This window comes from Podarcis filfolensis (genome assembly GCF_964270895.1).
Source record: "Podarcis filfolensis genome assembly, chromosome: 17".
Taxonomy (NCBI): domain Eukaryota; kingdom Metazoa; phylum Chordata; class Lepidosauria; order Squamata; family Lacertidae; genus Podarcis; species Podarcis filfolensis.
Genome location: NC_139621.1, coordinates 3,684,420 through 3,702,935, shown reverse-complemented (window position 1 = coordinate 3,702,935; position 18,516 = coordinate 3,684,420). Strand labels below are relative to the sequence as shown.

At 48.7% G+C, this 18,516-nt stretch overlaps 2 protein-coding genes across 13 annotated transcripts in view; one reads left to right on the top strand and one right to left on the bottom strand.

The window, feature by feature from the left end:
- Positions 1-122: 122 nt before the first annotated feature.
- On the top strand, positions 123-11,346 carry CCNQ (cyclin Q). Of its 5 annotated transcripts, none has more exons than XM_083592417.1 (6): positions 123-167; positions 3,214-3,325; positions 4,235-4,418; positions 5,107-5,239; positions 6,243-6,470; positions 10,253-11,346. In XM_083592417.1, the coding sequence occupies exons 2-6, from the start codon at positions 3,238-3,240 to the stop codon at positions 10,340-10,342; spliced, it is 723 nt and encodes a 240-aa protein (XP_083448543.1). In that variant the 5' UTR covers positions 123-167; positions 3,214-3,237; the 3' UTR covers positions 10,343-11,346. The 5 variants fall into 5 exon arrangements, with proteins under 5 accessions (XP_083448543.1, XP_083448540.1, XP_083448544.1 ...); XM_083592414.1 differs by lacking the exon at positions 123-167 and adding an exon at positions 579-839; XM_083592418.1 differs by lacking the exon at positions 123-167 and adding an exon at positions 602-726.
- Positions 11,347-13,267: 1,921 nt separating this feature from the next.
- Positions 13,268-18,516, bottom strand: part of ATP2B3 (ATPase plasma membrane Ca2+ transporting 3) — a gene marked incomplete at its 3' end in the record, with an annotated part of 123,378 nt that continues 118,129 nt past the window's right edge. For all 8 annotated transcript variants that reach the window (XM_083592380.1, XM_083592379.1, XM_083592384.1 and 5 more), the window contains one exon: positions 13,268-16,720. In XM_083592380.1, the coding sequence (XP_083448506.1) occupies positions 16,695-16,720 (26 nt within the window). The remainder of the gene's footprint in view (positions 16,721-18,516) is intronic.

Below are 18,516 nucleotides of genomic sequence, written 5' to 3'. Positions count from 1 at the left end.
ACTCAGAAGTAAATCCCACTGTGCCCAATGGGAGGCTTCCTCCTTAGCGATGGGTAACTCCGGACTCATCCATCCGTCAGGCCATTTGTTTTCAGATGAATTTTGAACCGGCACCCTCTCGTGGGGAATCGTCGTAAAACACACGCCACGGCTCTTTTCAGTTACAGGTAACTCGCATCTTACACTTGCACGACCACAGGTTTGTGCGGGTGGCGGGGAAATGAAGAAAGGGCGAGTTGGCGGGGGGGACGGGGACCTATCCGTGGAAAGAGCTCTGCCTTGCTCCCGGAGCCCTCGCCAGTCCTTCCTGGAACCTGGAAGGCTCTTTCCGCGGTGTGTTTCCCCGTTTGTGTTTTCCTGCTGTTCGCGGGAAAACCTGCCCGGGCCGGAGCTTCAGGCCTCCGCTTCCCTTGCTTCCCCGAGCCCCGGAGGCGAGGCGGAGGGCGAGGACGTGTTTCCCCGCGGAGCCCTGTCACTGCAGCGCTGCGCCGAAGAAGCGCGCCCGGGGCAGCAGCCTGGCAGGGGCCCGGCGCGTGGGAAGCCTCGGCGGGAAAGAAGTCTCCGCCCAGGCGAGGAAGGGAAGGCCGGCCGAGGGGCGGAGAGCAGGAAGAGCGCGGAGGAAGACGGCGCCGCGCCCGAGAGGACGTTTCCTGGCGCGCGCCTCCGGCCGGGCTCCGCTGGGGGGCGACGGGGCCCGGGAGCTGCGCGCCGGCTCGGCTGCCTTTGGTCCGCGGTTGCAGCGCGCGGCCGGGCCGGGCTCCTCCTCCCCCCGCGCGGCGGCGCCTGCTCCGCGGCCTCCCGCGCCGGCAGCTGCGCGCCTGGGCTCCCGCCAGTAGCAGGTCGGCGGAGGCGAGCGAGGGCCCGGGGTGGGTCGGGGCGCCGGAGGGGGCGGCGGGCGAGGGCGGGGCTGCGCCCTCCTTCCCTTTGTGCAGATGGAAACCGGGGAGGCTCCGGAGCGGGACGAGCCCCGGGCGGGGGGTGGGCTCTGCAGGGCCGGCGCCATCCTTAGGGCAGCCGGGCAGCCGCCCAGGGCGCAGACCTCTCGAGGGGCGCAGTCTTATGCAGAAAGACCTTCGTTGTATCTTACAAAGTTCTGATAACATTTTACTTTTGTATTTTATATTTTGAAGGATGTTATAATTTGTACAAGACATGTTATTTTTTGACAAATCGAGGTGAGCAACAAAAAAAATAATAGGTGCAAGTACTTCGCCTTGCCTAGGGTGCAAAATAGATTGGCACCAGCTGGGCCGAACTTTGCAGACTCTGGGTGCTGCTGCCCAGGCCCCAGCGCTCTGGAAGTCTGGTGCCCTGGCACTGTAATGCCAGAGGGACTTTCCTACCATGGTTCAGGGGCTTGGCATGGTGTGCCTTTCTTGCGCTCTTCCTTCCTTCCACTCCACCGCCTTCACTGACTGGAGAACCCATTTTAAGAAATGTTGCTGGATGCAACTCCCCTGATCTCTTACTGTTGCTCAAACCGGCTGGGGCTTTTGGGAGTCCCTGCAGTACCACAGGTTCCTCCATCCCTGTCTTTAAACAGTCCTGGCATTAATGAATTGTGGGTTTCCCATTGGGGCATCTGGTCAGTCAAGGTGAGAACAGGATGCTGGGTTGGAAAGGCCATTGACATGGTCCGGCAGAGCTCTTCTTCCGTTCTGATTCACGGTTGTTGATTCTGAGTGTGTATACTTCCTCTAGAGTAGAAAAGATAGCTGGAGGAGGAGAGTGGCTGCCAATATATATATATCCACATATACGTGTGCTTATATATGTGCATATATGCACATGCTCCCTCCCTTGCCTTCCAGAGCCATATTCTCTTGCAGGGGCTCCCCCACTTACATAGAGAGAAAGACACATCACCTGCCCCCACACACATCAGGATGGGGAGGGCACGTTTAACGCCCCCCCCATCCCACGCACACTGCTATTCGCTTTTCTTAACTCATTTTTATTGGATGGGGAAGTGAAGGCTTAAGACTCCCCCACCCCAGCAATCCTGAGGAACATCACCCACGAATCCCGCCTCTGCCGAACTGTGGGTGAGGTTTTCCCTGCTCGTCTGACATTTGAGGAGGAGGGTGTGTGTGGCCTTGGCAGAGGTGCCATGGGCCAGATCCAGCCTGTAGCCTAGTGGTTCTTCCTCACTGGCCTATACAGATACTTTAACAATGTCCTGCTGGGAACTCCTCTGATTTGTTTGCAGTGGGAGGAATATCAGTGTCGCACTCTTCCAGTTCGGCTTGCATGGCAGATTCATCTTCCCTCCTCCTCCCATGTGCTGTTCTGGGGGTTCTCCAACACCCACCCACTCCCACCCACACCGCTGATTCAGTGGAAGTAGGCCAGAGCTGCATCCCTTCTCTTAGTGTGTGCATATAAAGTGTTGCCTTACCATATGTTAGGAATAAGCACGTTCTTGTAATGCGGCATCAAAGGAGTACATTTTCGGATGCTGTTTCCATTTAATCCTGTCCTCCTTGCGCTACAACTTGCGGTGAGCATGGGCGCTAGTATTAGGTGCTCCTCTTGACAGGAGTTATAAATAGTGGAGTTATAAATAGTGCCCCCCAGCTGTTTTAGATAATGTTTTGCTTTTAGGCAGAGATGGACTTCCCTCCATAAAAAGGTAAAGGTAAAGGACCCCTGACAGTTAAGTCCAGTCACAAACAACTCAGGGGCTGCTGTGCTCATCTCACTTTATTGGCCAAGGGAGCCGACATTTGTCCGCAGACAGTTTTTCTGGGTCATGTGGCCAGCATGACTAAGCCACTTCTGGCAAAACTAGAGTAGTGCCTGGAAACGCGGTTTAGCTTCCCGCTGAAGCAGTACCTATTTATCTACTTGCAATTTGACGTGCTTTTGAACTGCTAGGTTGGTAGAAGCTGGGACCGAACAACAGGAGCTCACCCCGTCACAGGGATTTGAACCGCCAACCTTCCAACTGGCAAGACCTAGGCTCTGTGATTTACGCCACAGCGCCACCTGCGTCCGTTCCCTCCATATCTGTCCTTAATTCAGTGCAGCCTGAGCATGCAACTCTTGCTAGACTGCCATGGCCTTAGGGAGTGGGGCAGGTGGTAGCAGCTGACTGTCAGTCAAAGGAATGGGACTCAAAGAGCAGCATCCTATTGGGAGCAAGGGGCTTTGCCTAGGTCGTTTCCTAGGGGCGTTTCCTAAGGCAGTTTTGGGTTCTTTTTGTTTCTGCAGACTCTTTGGAACACACCAACATTCATGGATTCTGCTGGGTTGTCAGAGGCCGGTCAGGTATCTGCCGATGCCAGGACACACTTCAAAGTCTGCAGGTTCATCATGGAGGCAGGTGAGAGGGGTGCTGGGCTCTGCATTTTGTTGCAGCTGAGGAACGCTTGGTCAGTAGTGCCCCAATTCCTGTGAGAAAGGAGGGTTATGTTGGAAGGGGAAAGGTGATTTGAGGAGACACAGGACCAGGTGTGGCAATCTTTGTGGCTTGGAGGGTAGAGGGTCCTGCCTGGTTGGGTTGGAGGCAAGCCCAGAGCTGCGAAATGAAGGAGTTGGTGGGCGTCATTGTTAGTCAGTGAGAAACAGGAAAACAATTCAAGCAGTATGCTCTTTTAAAATTAATGCTGTTTTCAGTTAACTGTAATAAATTGTTAAGCTCAATGACATTTTGTTTTTAAAAATAAATTGCATAGTGTTGGTACTTTTGCACTCACAGGAAAACTGAAAGGTGGTGGAGGCAGGCTTGGGGTAAAAACATTGTCTGAATAATTTGTCTTATATCTCCAAAAGGAAAAGGCTGGTTGCTTCATTTTAGAACGGAAGCTAAAACGTCAAGGAAAATCAAGAAATATTGTTTAGGAGGAAATCTGCCCCGATTGAGGGAAGGGGGAGCCCATAGGAATCTTGAGGGTGGAAGCGACATTTAGGTGCCTACAGGCAGAAAATCTGAAAGCCCCTTCCTCCCAATGGTTAAAATGGGATGTAATCCACTGGAAAAAAATTCTGAGTCTGCATCACTGAAAGGAATTGGATCTGTGCATGGTTTGGCACAGCTCCCATTCATTTTAGAGAGGTTTGCGCAGGAGAACTTCCCAGTGGATTTTCCCTCACCACAACCTTGTTAGTTTGCCCTCTCCCTCTTCTGCACCCTGCTTTGTGGCCAAGCCACCTGTGAGTCAAGGGGCCCTGCACTTTGCTTCCCCCCTCAGCTCCCGGTCCTCGCCTTGCTGATTCTCTTTTGGATTGACAGGTGTGAAGCTGGGCTTGCGTTCTGTCCCCATTGCCACAGCATGCACCATTTACCACCAGTTCTTTATGGAGGTGCCTCTGGAACCTTATGATCCCTACTTGGTAGCTATGGCTGCCCTTTACCTGGCGGGCAAGGTAGAAGAGCAGCACCTGCGGACAAGGGACATCATCAATGTCAGCCACAGGTAATAGGATGTATGGTATGAGGGATTATACAGTTGTGCCCCTCCTCACTCATCTTGCCATTGTATCCTCCGCTTTCCACAGTGGGTGGGTGTGCTTGCAAGAGCAAGGAATAACAAAACCATCCCTCTTTTAATTTGGTTAAAGACATACACATCCCCACTTGCTTTTCTGAACTGCTTAAATCCAGTTATCCTCTTGACTGGCTTATGTCAAAGTTTATTCACAAGTGGCAGTGCAGACATTTGCCCTGTATAGTAAAATTTGTAGGTCAACCCTAATGTGAACAGTCCATGTGGCATAAACAAAAAAGGACCCCTTGCTGCAACCATCAGCCAGACTAAAGAGAAAACTGACTTAAAAAGTGAAATAAATGCTTTATCCATTAGGCTTTCTCCTGGTTGATTTAAAGTCCCCCCCCCAATTAATCAACTAACAGCTGTAGCTGATAAATCTACTAGTTGTGGGGAACAAAGGCTGTAGCCCCATTCAGAATTCTAGGCAAGGGATTTGGCTTTCCACAAGATTTCCATAGAAGATTGTTCAGGCTTAGAAGGAACGCCTCCCTCTGTAAGACATTTGCACGTAGCTTTTTTTGGGTGTTCAGAGAAAGAGAAAAATCAGTTTAATTTGTCACCTGCAAGAAGGAACCCCATAAACCCCCAGAATTTTTCCTCTTCTCCCCCACAGGTACTTGCACCCACGAAGTGACCCCCTGGAACTGGACATGCATTTCTGGGAGCTGAGAGACAGCATTGTCCAGTGTGAGCTGCTCATGCTGCGGGTGCTGTGCTTCCGTGTCTCCTTCCAGCACCCCCATAAGGTGCGGGCTGCTCAGGGTGCAAACGGGGTGCATGACTTGCTTGGGAGGCAAAGGGCTACACCTTCACGACTCTCCTCCCACCTGGAGGAACTGTTCCTTGCACCCCAAGCCTCTGGGTTCTGCTTCCACCTTCCAGATGGGAACAGACTGCAGAGGGTTAGACTAGGAGGAACAGATCAGAAGTCACAGTTCTGGCCAGAGAAGGGAAGGGAAGGCAGACATAGTAGCGGGGAGGAAAGATAGTACCCAGCAACACTCGTTCCCCAAGTGGTGGGGGAATGAACCCAGGCAGGCTGGGAGCCAGCACTCCTGACTTTGGAGCCTTTCTCCGTGGTTGAGAGCAGGTGCAGTAGGATTGGACGCTGGGGCAGCAGAATGTAGGAATGCAAAAGCCAGTATGGTGGCATGAATAAAGTACTGGGCTTGCGGGAGAGACCTGAGTTCAAATCCCTCACAAGTCATGAAGCTCACTGGGCAAATAGCTTGCCAGTTTCATCTGTGTTCCAGGGTTATTGTGAGAATAAAAGCAACACCTATTTTGCTTTGAAGAGTTGTGTAGAGATTTTTCCACTACCAAGTGGCCAGGTGGTCTTCAGTGGGGCTGGGGAAGCTGTGGCTTCCACCGTTCTCAATCATTAGTTGGGCTCAGGTTGTGCCTGATGGGAGTTCAGCAACACTGAGGGCCACAGTGTCCCTGGTGTTCAGGAGTCATCCAGGTTTTTTCCTAAACCAAGGTGACCTCCATGCTGGAGAGCCACACGCATGTGAGGACAAAGTGGGGGAAAGTTGTGAGATTGTGTTGTTAGCCCCAAGGGACTGAATTATGGGACCAGAATCCAGTGGGGCTGAAGCAAGGGACATGGCCTTTGAAGAGCATCTGCCATGGATTTGCCACAAGCTCTAATCCCTTTTTGAAAGGAAGAGCTTTTGTGAGAGATGCTGCTCACAAGCGAAGCCCCTGGGTTTTCATCCATCGCTGACAGTTACTGTTCTCTTTCTGCAGTACCTTCTCCACTACTTGTTGTCCCTGAAGCACTGGATGAACCGGCACAGCTGGGATCGGACCCCAGTGGCCGTGGCAGCCTGGGCCTTGCTGCGGGACAGCTACCATGGGCCACTGTGCCTGCAACACCCCCCTCAGCATATCGCTGCATCCGTCCTTTACCTGGCCCTGCAGTGTTACGGGGTGGAGGTGCCTGCTGATGCTGAAGCAGAGAGGCCTTGGTGGCAGGTAAGGGCGCGGGAGTGAGAGGTGGGCAGGCCGCTGGCTGGGGGCAAGCAGTCGGGTATCCCCTTTCAGCCCAACCTGGACCTAGACTCTTGTCTTGGAGCTGGCCCACGCAGCAGCCTCCTTCCTTCTTAATGGTCCGTTTTTATGCTGAATCAGAAGTACAGTGGTACCTCTAGATGTGAACGGGATCCGTTCCGGAGCCCCGTTCATGTCTAGAAGCAAACGTAACCCATGTCTGCGCGTGCGCAGGTCACGTTTTGGCGCTTCTGCGCGTGACGTCATTTTGAGTGCGCATGGGCAAGCAGCGAAACCCGGAAGTAACGCGCTCCATTACTTCTGGGTTGCCACGGAGTGCAACTCAAATGCGCTCATCCCGAAGCACATCCAACCCGAGGTATGACTGTACAGGAAATGCCAGCCATTGGCTACTGCGCCTCTGCAGTCCATGGACTCCATGCTCCACACCAGCCACTTCCCAGCCTGTTATACAGTCATACCTTGTGTTGCGCTCCGCTCTTGTTACGGACTTTCAGCTTATGAACGTGGCAAACCCGGAAGTGTGCTGCCATAACCAAAGCTGCCGCCGCTTCTGCTGCCACTGGAGCAGACTGGGAGGACACAGCAACCTGCCGGGAGCAGCGGTTTTGGACCCGGCAGGTTGGCCACTCCAGGAGGCCCTTCGTATTTTGGCAGCGGTGGCAGCTGCTGTTAGGCGACTCCTCATCTTGCCCTTTGCCATCCTTCTCAGACTCATTCCTCTTCCACACAGAACATTTTGCTTAGGCCCAACTGCCCCTGGCGCACAGGAAGGAGCGGCCCAGAAAAAAGGGAGCGAGGCAGAGCACAACCACTGCAGCAGCCCGGAGAGCGTGCACACACTGCCGCCCGCTCCTCAACTCACTCCCTGCAGCTGCATCAACACCACAGTTGTCACAGTGCCCCCTTCCCCTTTCTGCCATGGGGAAGGTGGGGAAGTAGCTGCTTTCTGTGGCTATGAAACACTTCCCTTTGTCACTATAGACGGCGACAAGAGCAGCCACCAGGGTGCAGACTATAGAAATTTTGTTATTAAATATACCAAGAAAGAAGCACACCAAGAACTCAGGCCAATGTAAGTTTCAATAGTGGGAGTGGGCCCTACTCACAAATCAATAGTCAATAGTAACAAAAACTAATTCATTCAGAAGTATGTATTCTGACAAGGATTACAAACTCAAATAGAGATTATGAACTCTAACAGAGATTACAAACTCAAACTCATAAAAATATATATAACACAATAATTCATTACAGAATTAGAGATAAGAGTTTATGAGTAGAGATAAGTTCATGTTAGTCCAGATTCGTCGTGGAAGTCTTAGTTTCAATCATTGAGCAGAAGTCAGAAGTCAGTTATGGATTAGAAACCAGGACAGGGCCCTGTTTTGATGTATTCACCTTCATCAGCTAATTTTTAAAGGGTCGTGCAAGTTTGAAGACTTTCGGATAAATATATCCTGTTATTTTCTACGTTTCTCAAGGATAACAAGTGTGGGTAGATCTGCGTGTATCTTGAGCTTGAGTTTGTAATCTCTATTTGAGTTTGTAATCCTTATCAGAATACATACTTTTGAATGAATTAGTTTTTGTTAAAGGTAAAGGTAAAGGTACCCCTGCCCGTACGGGCCAGTCGTGACCGACTCTAGGGTTGCGTGCTCATCTCGCTCAAGAGGCCGGGAGCCAGCGCTGTCCGGAGACACTTCCGGGTCACGTGGCCAGCGTGACGAAGCTGCTCTGGCGAGCCAGCACCAGCGCAGCACACAGAAATGCCGTTTACCTTCCCGCTATAAAGCGGTACCTATTTATCTACTTGCACTTAAGGGTGCTTTTGAACTGCTAGGTGGGCAGGAGCTGGGACCGAAAGACGGGAGCTCACCCCGCCGCGGGAATTCGAACCGCCGACCATACGATCGGCAAGCCCTGGGCGCTGACGTTTTACCCACAGCGCCATCCGCGTCCCATTCGTTTTTGTTACTATTGACTATTGATTTGCGAGTAGGGACCACTCCCACTATTGAAACTTACATTGGCCTGAGTTCTTGGTGTGCTTTTTTCTTGGACTATAGAAATCTGCCATCTTGAGCCTGCAGAAGCGTTGTGGGGAGTGAGGGAGAGGAAGGGTTATTATGGGATTATTTCTGCTGGGAATGGTGGTATTATTAAAGGAAAAAACATTAAAAGTGGTTCTGGTATTAGACTAGTGCAATGTAGTGGAATATTTTTTTTGGGGGGGGGGGGGAGGAGAGGTTCAGGTATGGTGTACTGGCAGAAAAAAGCACTGTCCCAACTCCTCCCTAGAACATCTTGCGGAGTGCAGTAGTGTGTGGAAGTCACAAATCCTGTATCTCGGTTTTCCTTGTGGGTGTGGGCAGCATTAGCTGTGGCAAATCGTCACTCTAACAGGGTCAGGACCTTCTGTTTTCTCTGCTTAGGATGAGATTTGCCGTAGCACTGGTGTAGCTGTGAGCATGAGAAGGGTACTCTCAACCTCACTTTTCAAAGACATGGTTTGCCACCTCTCAGACTTTTGGAGGAACTCCTACAGAGCCTCTGAGATAGGAGATGTTGGATCAAGACCTGGTGTTTTAACTAGAGTGATGTCATTAAGTCACTCCTCTTGGAGGTAGAACTTCTGTCCAGGTACGGGAGTTTCTGTGAACTCAAGGGGATAGGCGAGAGAGGCAGGGTTCAGCGTGGTTGACAATTAAGGCTGGAGACAGAAAATAGCTAAAAAATAAATAAGCAGCTGAAGGTGACTAGAGAGAAGCTTCACTTCCATAGTGCATATGCACATTGCTTTTGTCTTCCTGTTCCCTCTAGTGAAACAGGTATCCAAAGCCTTTTGCAGAGTTGAAAATAGGCAGAGTAAACGTACCACAAGCAGCAATCTACCTTTCTAATCACTGTAAACTGGAAAACCACCACCACTGTCTGTTTCCACCTTAGTGACTTCCCTTCTCTGCAGAACCTTTTCCTTCCTACCTGGTTCCTTATGAGGAACAGTTGAAGGAGCTGGGTATGTTTAGCCCGAAAAAGAGGAGACTGAGAGGTATAATAAAGGTAAAGGGACCCCTGACCATTAGGTTCAGTCGCCGCCGACTCTGGGGTTGCGGCGCTCATCTTGCCGGCGTACAGCTTCTGGGTCATGTGACCAGCATGGCTAAGCCGCTTCTGGCGAACCAGAGCAGCGCACGGAAACACCGTTTACCTTCCTGCCGGAGCGATACCTATTTATCTACTTGCACTTTGATGTGCTTTCGAACTGCTAGGTTGGCAGGAGCTGGGACCGAGCAATGGGAGCTCACCCCATTGCGGGGATTCGAACCGCCGACCTTCTGTTTGGCAAGCCCAAGAGGCTCAGTGGTTTAACCCACAGCGCCACCCGCATCTCTGAGAGGTATAATAGCCACCTTCAAATATCTCAAGAGCTGTTGCTTGGAAGAGGGAACAAGCTTATTTTCTCCTGCTCTAAGGTAGGAGAATGGACTTGAGTTACAAGAAAGGAGATTCCGACTAAGTATCAGGAAGACCTTTCTGACAGCAAGAGCTGTTTGACAGCAGAGTGGTCTCGCTCACTTGGGAGGTGGTGACCTCTAATTCCTTGCAGGTTTTTAAGCAGAGGTTAGATGGCCATCTGTCATGGATGCTTTAGCTGAGATTCCTTCATTGCAGGGCATTGGACTAAGTGATTCTTGGGGTCCCTTCCAACTCTACAATTCTCTTCTGGTTTTCTCTCCTTCTAGGTGTTCAGCGAAGATCTCTCCAAGAATGTCATTGACCAGATTGTCTTGGGCTTGATCCAGATCTATACTCTGGATACAGAAATTTCTTAAGTACATCGGGCCGTAAGGAGAAAGCTTCAGCGTCCCAAGTCGACTGGTCACTTTAAGTGGGGTTGAGGTGATAGTGTTGCCCCCTCAAAACACACCAAATTTGTATCCTGTTTGTTTTGAGCGACCCAGTAGAACGGAACGGGCTGGATTGGTGTTTGTGCCTGGATAGACTGTGTTCTGTGGTGTCCCTGAATCCCTCTCCAGCCTGGAATTAGTCTGAAGCCTTTGATCCTCTACTCCCAACTTGGTGCCAGCTCAGAGTCCATGGGGAAAGAAGAACATGGGGAAGGAACCTGTTGCCTCCCTACTACAGGTGAAACATGTTGCCAGGATATTTCCCCCACCTGTTTCTGGAATGGTTCCCCAAAGCTTCAACATACCAGTCATAGATCTTGGATGAAGTACCATGACTCCATGACATCTGACAAAGACTCCACTGCTGTGAATGCCTTAATTCCAGAGTAAGAAAAATTCATGGATGAACTATGGCTGCCAATGAATAGAAAAAAATGGCACCACTCATTTCAAGCCTCATCATACCCCCTGCGGTTCTTTCCTCCCAGTGTTAGAAACTCAGACATATAAACTAGGAGCCAATTGGCACCTTGAATCCAGGTTGCGGTTGCCCCAACGGTATGCCTCTTCACTAGGGGGTTGGACTAGATGACCCGAGTTCCATCTGACAAGCTGAAATGTTGGCACTGATTGAACAGTCAGAAGTTCAATCCTTGAGTTCTTCCCTTTGCTCTTTCAAAACTCTAGAACTTGAGTTTTGTCCAGTTACACGGCAGTATCTTCAGGACATGCCAAAGTTTGTATGCTGATAGCACAAAATAATTAACGTGAGATTTATTGCCATGGAATGTGATGGCTCTTAAAAAGGATTAGACAAATTCATAAAGCCTTGGTCCATCACTGCTATTAGCCTTGGTAGCTACTGGATGCCTTACAGGGAGTAATTCATAAATAAAATTAAAAATAATAAGTAATGTGTCCACAGACAGTATACCTTCTGAGTGCCGTTTCATTCTTATACCTCTGCCTGTTCCACTTGGGGTGGGGGTCAATTCTCCATGCTTCATAATGGCCAGATAACAATTGTTAGCCGGTCCTAGTGTGGCAGAGAAAGCTCAGGGAGGCTGCCTGCCTTTGGCAGCGAGACCAGTGCGGGCAACTTTCAAGGACATGCTGCAAATCAGGTCGAAATGATGAGCCACTGCTGCTGCCATGTGCACGACAGTCATCCCCCCACCATATGTGGTTTGGGGTGGTTTTGCCCCCATCCCTCTGAGAATGAGCAGTACAGCAGAGGCAGATGCCAGTAGAGCCCTTTCTAGGGCATAGCTCTTGCGCCACAGCCCCCTGCTGCCTGTGCCACTGAGGGCTGCCAGCTCACCACTTGCTAACTAGATCTATTCCAGATTGACCTCTCATTGCAGTACATTTGCAGCTCAGCTCCTGCATGTCTGCCATATTTAGAAAAAACTTTAGTGACACACAGCCTGAACTTGTAGGAATGACTCTTTAGTCTTCAGTGGCCCATGGAAGCAAAAATGGCATTTCTTCATCTCTAGGGTGAATGCCCTTTATACTTCGTATTAGAAGTCAGAATGGAAAACCAGTTCAGTTTTCAAATGGAAGTGAACGTAAGGACTGAGGATGTGTGTGCTTCTAGTCCCCCCCCCGCACCTGTGGTGTGTCTTCCAAACCTGGCAATACCCTTAGCCAGCATACTCCAAGAGACCATCTACAGAGAGTATTGTCAGGCATCAAGTGGAGAGGATGCTGGAAGTGGAGTTGTAATAAAGGAAGCATCTGCTACTGGTTAGAACAAGTTGGACTAGCCACACGGTGTTGCAGAGAGACGTGCTCCAGCTCTTGGTTCTAGCAAGCCAGCCACCCCCTCTCCCCACCACTGTCAGTCAGCATCTTGTGTCCCACACTGCATACTTAGTTTTCATTTTTTTGGGACCCCCTTCCACTTTTAGGGTTTTCTTCTACAGTTTTTTGGGACAGTGGATGGAGCTTACTATTAGTCCTTAGGATGGAGGAGAGTGGGGAAAAAAGTTTACCAAACTTACGCAAACTGTAGGTCCCTTGTGGATGGTCCCTAGTGTGGTCCACTTGACACTGATGATGGTAGCAGCCAAAGAAAGGAAATAAACTCTACATGCTATTTATTACAGCCCAGTGCATTTTGAGAAAAAGTCTTTTATCAAAGGCACTGTAAATATACAAGTAACAAGAAGGATAACTGGTACAAAATGCAATAGATTATCATAAATGCATGTTAAAATTTATCCAGTACCCAAGTTTGGTGGTTTATATATTACTTGTACATTTACAATGCTCTTGATAATCCCCCCCCCAAAACAAATTGGGTTTACAAACAATATTTTGTAGCACTTGTAGTTTATTTCTCCCCCATTTTTGCTTGAAAGTGTTGCTATCCTGGGACTATGGCTGGTTTTCTGCTTTCGCTTTGGGTAGCAGCCTGGTCTTGTTTTAATAATCAAGTCATTAAAGCAATTTAGCAATCCTGGGGGCTTTTAGCCTGATGGCTTTGTGATTTTTGGATGGCCTCTTCCATTTGGACAAATGTACAAGCGCTTTTTTTTTTTACTTTATTATTATTATTTATTATTATTTTTAAAAAACCTTTCACCCTCTCCCCCTTTTTACTATGATTTAGGAAAAAAAAATATCCCCAATGAAACGCAATCCCCCCCTCCCTTAGAAGGAATGCCCTTACCCTCCCGCCCTTGTGAAGTAGCAGAAACTCACTGATAAACACCTGGCAAATTTGTACAGCAGCAAAGTGATCTCTTTTTTGTTCGGATGGGGTGTGTGTGTGCATATATAAGCCCAGACTGGGACTAAAGCTTTCCTTTGGTGGCCCATTCCGTTTACTTGAAAATTAAACACTTAAGATTTCCATTTTTATTTTTTTCCCCTTTAAACACTCAGATGAGGAAAAAGAAACTTTTTTTTTGTTTTCGTTGTTTTTCTTGGAAAGAAAAGATGACGACAAAAAGATTTACAGATGGGTTTGGCATTTGCCCTTCCGAAGAAGGGATGGCTTTTCTGACAGTGCTGCAGCTGGTATTTTCAAGCAGGTTTGCCCTGGGAAAACGCAGAGTATGTTCCACAGTTTCTAAATATTACAGACTTTTAGCTACGTGTTTTTTATACGCAGAGAAAGCTGGGGCTGCAAGGGGTTGAGGGCGACTCATCTTTGCAGCAAAAGACAAAATAGTCTGGTCAGGGACGACACCCGTGAATCCTGACTCCTTCCCCATTTCCCCCCGGCTGCTATGGGTGCAGCTCCTTCGTCACCATGTGTGGCAGAACTACGAATGGTTCTTTGGTGGCCTCTATGTAGCCCCATATTGCGGAACTGTATCAGTGCAGACCACGGCACCAGATACTTGCAAGAAACCCTCAGCATCAGCAAAAGGGTGCTGGCCCTTCATTTAAGTTCAGTGGTTGCACTCTGCCCAGATCCGTGCTTGCTGCCATGGAGAGCCAGTGGCAGTTTGGAGCTTTTCGCAGGTTCTTTCTGGCAGGAACGTTGTATAACTGAGGTTAAGATAAGCTGGTTTGGTTTGGAAGAAGATGAACGCAAGCTTAACCTGGTGGAAGCCAGTATTCTCTCTGGGCGATAAAGGCGTTTTTCTGACCTTATGACACCATGTGCTGCTGTGCTGTGAACCTCAACTTTTCTTTCTCTGCCCTCGCCTGCTAGACCAAAGGTTCTCTAAGCGAGAGCCAATGCAGTGCATCCATCCAATAGCGCGTCAGAGTTAAACAAGGGAAATCACACCCAGCCATGGAAGCTACTTGGTGGCCTCTGATACGGCATGAGATTCTTGATCTCAGGGTCGTGCGTTTGATCCCACCTTGGGCAAAAGACTGCTGCAATTTTGGACTAGATGGTCCCTTTCAACCCTAGGATTCTATGAACTCATTCTCTAACTCTCTGTCCTGACAGGATTTTTGCAGGACTAACATAGAATAATGCGCTATAGGCTACCCTGAACCGAGAGGAAGAGTGGGATATAAACGAGCAAAGAAAACATTACCTCCTCACCACCACCTCACAGCACTTATCTGTGCATAGGATCAAGGTAGCATGTGAGCCAGGAATACACACTGTTCAGCAGCCGGAATCTCTGCCACCTTCAAACGGTTGCCTTGTGATTTTGGCGTACGAGGCAGAAATGTGTACAAATGGTACGCATTCTCTACTGCTAACTAGTATGAGGCACAGCCCACCAGGCCATTCACCCAAACAGGCTGAAAAGTAATGCATGGGAGCTGCAAGAAAAGGCAGCAGTGCTCTCTTTTCTCTGTGCGGCAGACCAGCTTCCCAGTGAGTTGGGCCTCATGGACCTGTCTCCCACCTTGTCACTCCTAAGGGCACCCCAGTCCTTGCTGCCATGGTACCTTTGGGATCTTCTCTGATTGTGGGGATTGCAGAGGCTGAATTTGTGGGTTTGTGGCTCCCATGGTACACAACTGTGTGAAGGAAAAAATAGTGAAGTAGAATGGATATGCATGAAGTCTCCTTAAGGAAAAGTGGAATTTTCTTAATAACCTTGTTTCTCCCAGCCCAGAATTTGCAGGTACTGTCATCGGGTCTGGAGATATGCAGTCCTTGAAACCAGTGTAAAAGGAAAAGCATTATAACACGACTAAACTCTGGAATAAAACTGAATATAAATCAGCATTATTAAGTAAAAATGAGTGGAAGCCAGAACTACTTGATGAGTAGTCATTAACTGCTGGCCACTAAGCCTGCATGCTTTCAAATGTCTTTCCACAACCATGAGGGCTAGAAACCTATTCCTTCATTTTGGGCACAAAATATAAGATTATCAGAAATACAACTTCTTTGCCAGTCTGATCAATGCTTTGAATGAGAAATTTCAAATATCAAGAAAGTTGTTGCTTTCTTTCTTAGTAGATTAAAAAAAAGTAGTTCAATCTTTTATCTTTCCCCCCTTCTAAACAGTCTCTTTTGCTCAGATATTTATTGGAAGCTGATCAAAATTACCAGCTTTAGGAAGCATTTGGATTGAGAGTACTTCCAGGGAGGGGGCTTGGTGGGCAGGACCCCATTTCAGGGAGGCCTGGTTTGGGTCAGGTTCTGGATAACTGAAAAGGCCCAAATTGGTGCCAGTGCAACTAGACCCTTAATTTCCGCCACTCTGCATCTGTGCAAGACCCACCAGGGCTTCTGCCCCACAGTCAAGTCCCACTCCCAAGAGGAAATAATCAGTGTTCTTTCCCTGGCAAACCCTGATATAAAATACAAGCTACAGCAAGCAATGATCTTTTTTTAAAAAAACAAAACAAAAACAGATTTGCCCCAGGCTGAAATTCCCTTGGGGGAGAGGGGAAAGGAGAAAAGAGGGTTTGATAACAGGCATGCGTTATGGTCAGAAGGTCCGTTAATACATCTGTTGGTTGGTATCATATATATATATTTAGGATAATAGATGTCTAGATTATTCCTCTTTTTTCCTTTTTCCTTTTTTTTTGTTCTTTTTCCGGTGCAAATATAGTTCCTTTTTTAAACTTTTTTTTTGGGGGGAGGGGAAACCTGAAAAGAGGTCCCAGAAATAAATCAAAGCAACCCCCAACGGGGGATTATCGTGGGTTCGGTGAGTGTGTTTTGTGTCCAAAGAGAAACGAAGAACAGACTAGAGAAATGGGTGGTTGTTTTTTTTTTCCTGTACACCCTCCGGGACTCAGCCACAAACCCCTCATGGGTGATTCTGAAGAAAACTTGTCTCCCCCTTTACAGTTTGTCTATCGCTTTTCATTGCATCAATTCAGTTTCTCGTCTTCATTTGCCTGAGCCAACCAGTGGCAGAAACCGTGTCCATTTCCACCCCGTTAAGAGAAAAAACCTCCAGTGTCAAGAGGAGAAACACCATCTCCTGCCCGCTTTCTTTCCTGACTCACTCAGCTAGTCCTTGTCTCCCAGGAGGAACTGAGCACCCCTGCTGTGCACAAAGTCATTTTGACTGGTTGCATGGTGGGGTTGTGTTAGAGGGAAGTTTCCATGCTGTGGAGCGGGCTAACAGGGCTGGACGAGGAGGTAGGTGTCTTGCTGGCATCCGTGCTTAGGTAGATGCCGCTGTCAATGGCGTTGTTGTTCTTGTTGGGGGATGGTGGGGGACTGGCCCGGAAGCGCCGTCTCGGGGGACCCTCGCTCTCCTCCACGTCTGTATCATCAATGAGGGGGATGTTGTGGATGTAGTCGTTGATCAAGAACTCGGGCGTTGTCATGAAGTTATGGATGGAGGTCTTCGTATCTGGCTTCTCCAGCCCTTCGTAGAGGGAACTACGGAACGCTTTCACTACGCGGATCTGCAGGGAAGGCCAAGAGGAAAGAGAAGAGAGAGAATGAGAGCTTGACTCTTGAGAGCCGGAACTGACGCCAGGCCACATTGGTGGGACTTGCTAACTTTGTCGTTTGCCAAGCTGGCTTGGTCAAGGAGAAGGCTGAGGAGAAGGGATAGGACCTTGCAGTCCTAACACTTAACATTCCTCCTCATTCCAGCCCATGTCAGGGCAGGCCAAGCATTGTCAGTGGTTCTCCAGGGTTTCATAAATATCTCAGGTGAATTTGTTTTCAGCCCTGCTAGCTAATTGAGGGCACTTCTATGCTACAAAACAGCACATATCAGCTTTATACCAGTTTAACTGTCATGGCTTCCCTCAGCAAATTGTAGCACAGTGAGGGGGCTAAGAATTCTGTATGTCCCTAATTCCAATTAAAGAGTTACGATTTCATGGGAATGACTGTTAAGCCAAGATAAGTCTGTGATGTTGTACATTTTAAGGTGATGGTAACTTGGACATACACATTTTGTGTGCTGCATAAGCTCTGCTCTGACCCACCTTCCATAGGCTATAAGCAGAAGCAAAGAGGCCAAAGACAGGCTTGTGCAGCTTTATACAGCTTTATACTGTTCTTGATATCACCTCCCGCTGCCCTACTTCATTTTCTTTGGCTTCTAAGTCCCAAGGCCCGACTCAAAGCTGGTGGAAAGAGCGGTCGCCCATGCGGACAACCAGCCCCTCTGCTTTCTTAACTATAGCCCAGTTTTCGTGTGTTTTGTTGTTCTTTATTTTCCATTTCCTCGCCATACCTGGGATATTATTTATGATTCCTGGTGGACATTGATGGAAGGGGTGATTGGGGAGAAAGGTGAGGGGGACTAAAGGAGCCCTCATCAGCAGTGAAGAACTAAAAAAACTAAAAGGGATGAGAAGAAGAATCAATAGAAAAAATGGCAAGTGCGGATGGTTAGAAGAGGAATGGGGGAGGGTGTTATGTGGCCAACATTTTTTCATTGGGTGAAACAATCTAGTGGCTTTGTAAGGGACAGACAGTGGAGGGTGGAAATGAATTTAATCTAAAGAAAGTGAGAGAACGGAAAAGAAATTGTGTGTGTGTGTGTGTGTGTGTGTAAAATCCTCTACACTCAGGAAAAATCCTGAACTTTTTGTTTTGGGGTACAGCATTTCATACCTGCTCTGTTTCTTTGCTGCTTGTTTCCCCCCATCTTCTCGCCCCTCAGTCTGGCAATTGACACAGGCGTTTAAAATTCAGTTGGGCTCCCCTTAATTTCCTCAGAGTTGAGAACATAGCAGCTAATTTACCAAAGGTGACAGGGGAGTAGCATTTGATTTCCCAGCTTCAGAAAAAGCTTAAAATATTCTCAGCCTGTCTGGTTTCACGAACGGAACGAAGCTGCTGCCTCTTTTAAGGAAGGGCTGGGGGGAAATGGCCCAAAAATAAACAAGCAGTGTGCTTACTGCCATGTCCATCGTAATCAGCCCTGCAGTGCTTTGTGGGTAAAAATCCTACACCATTCTGCTCTTAGCTCAAAATTTCTGGTGCGTTTTGGTGTGGGAGAAGGGGGAACACTTTTTCTCCCATGAGAGAGGAGTGGCTCATCTCGATTAGCACTTAGGAAGCTGGTGGTGGACAAGAGACGCATAATGTGGACTCGTCTGCATGCCCAGTGAGCAAAAGAAGTAGGACAGAAGCACAACATTCTAGGGCAGCGCATGCAGTTGGGTGCCTTCATGCCACATCATGCTTTAGGGGCCCAGAATCCAGTTCCTGTACCCAGGAGATGGAGTGGGAAGGATCA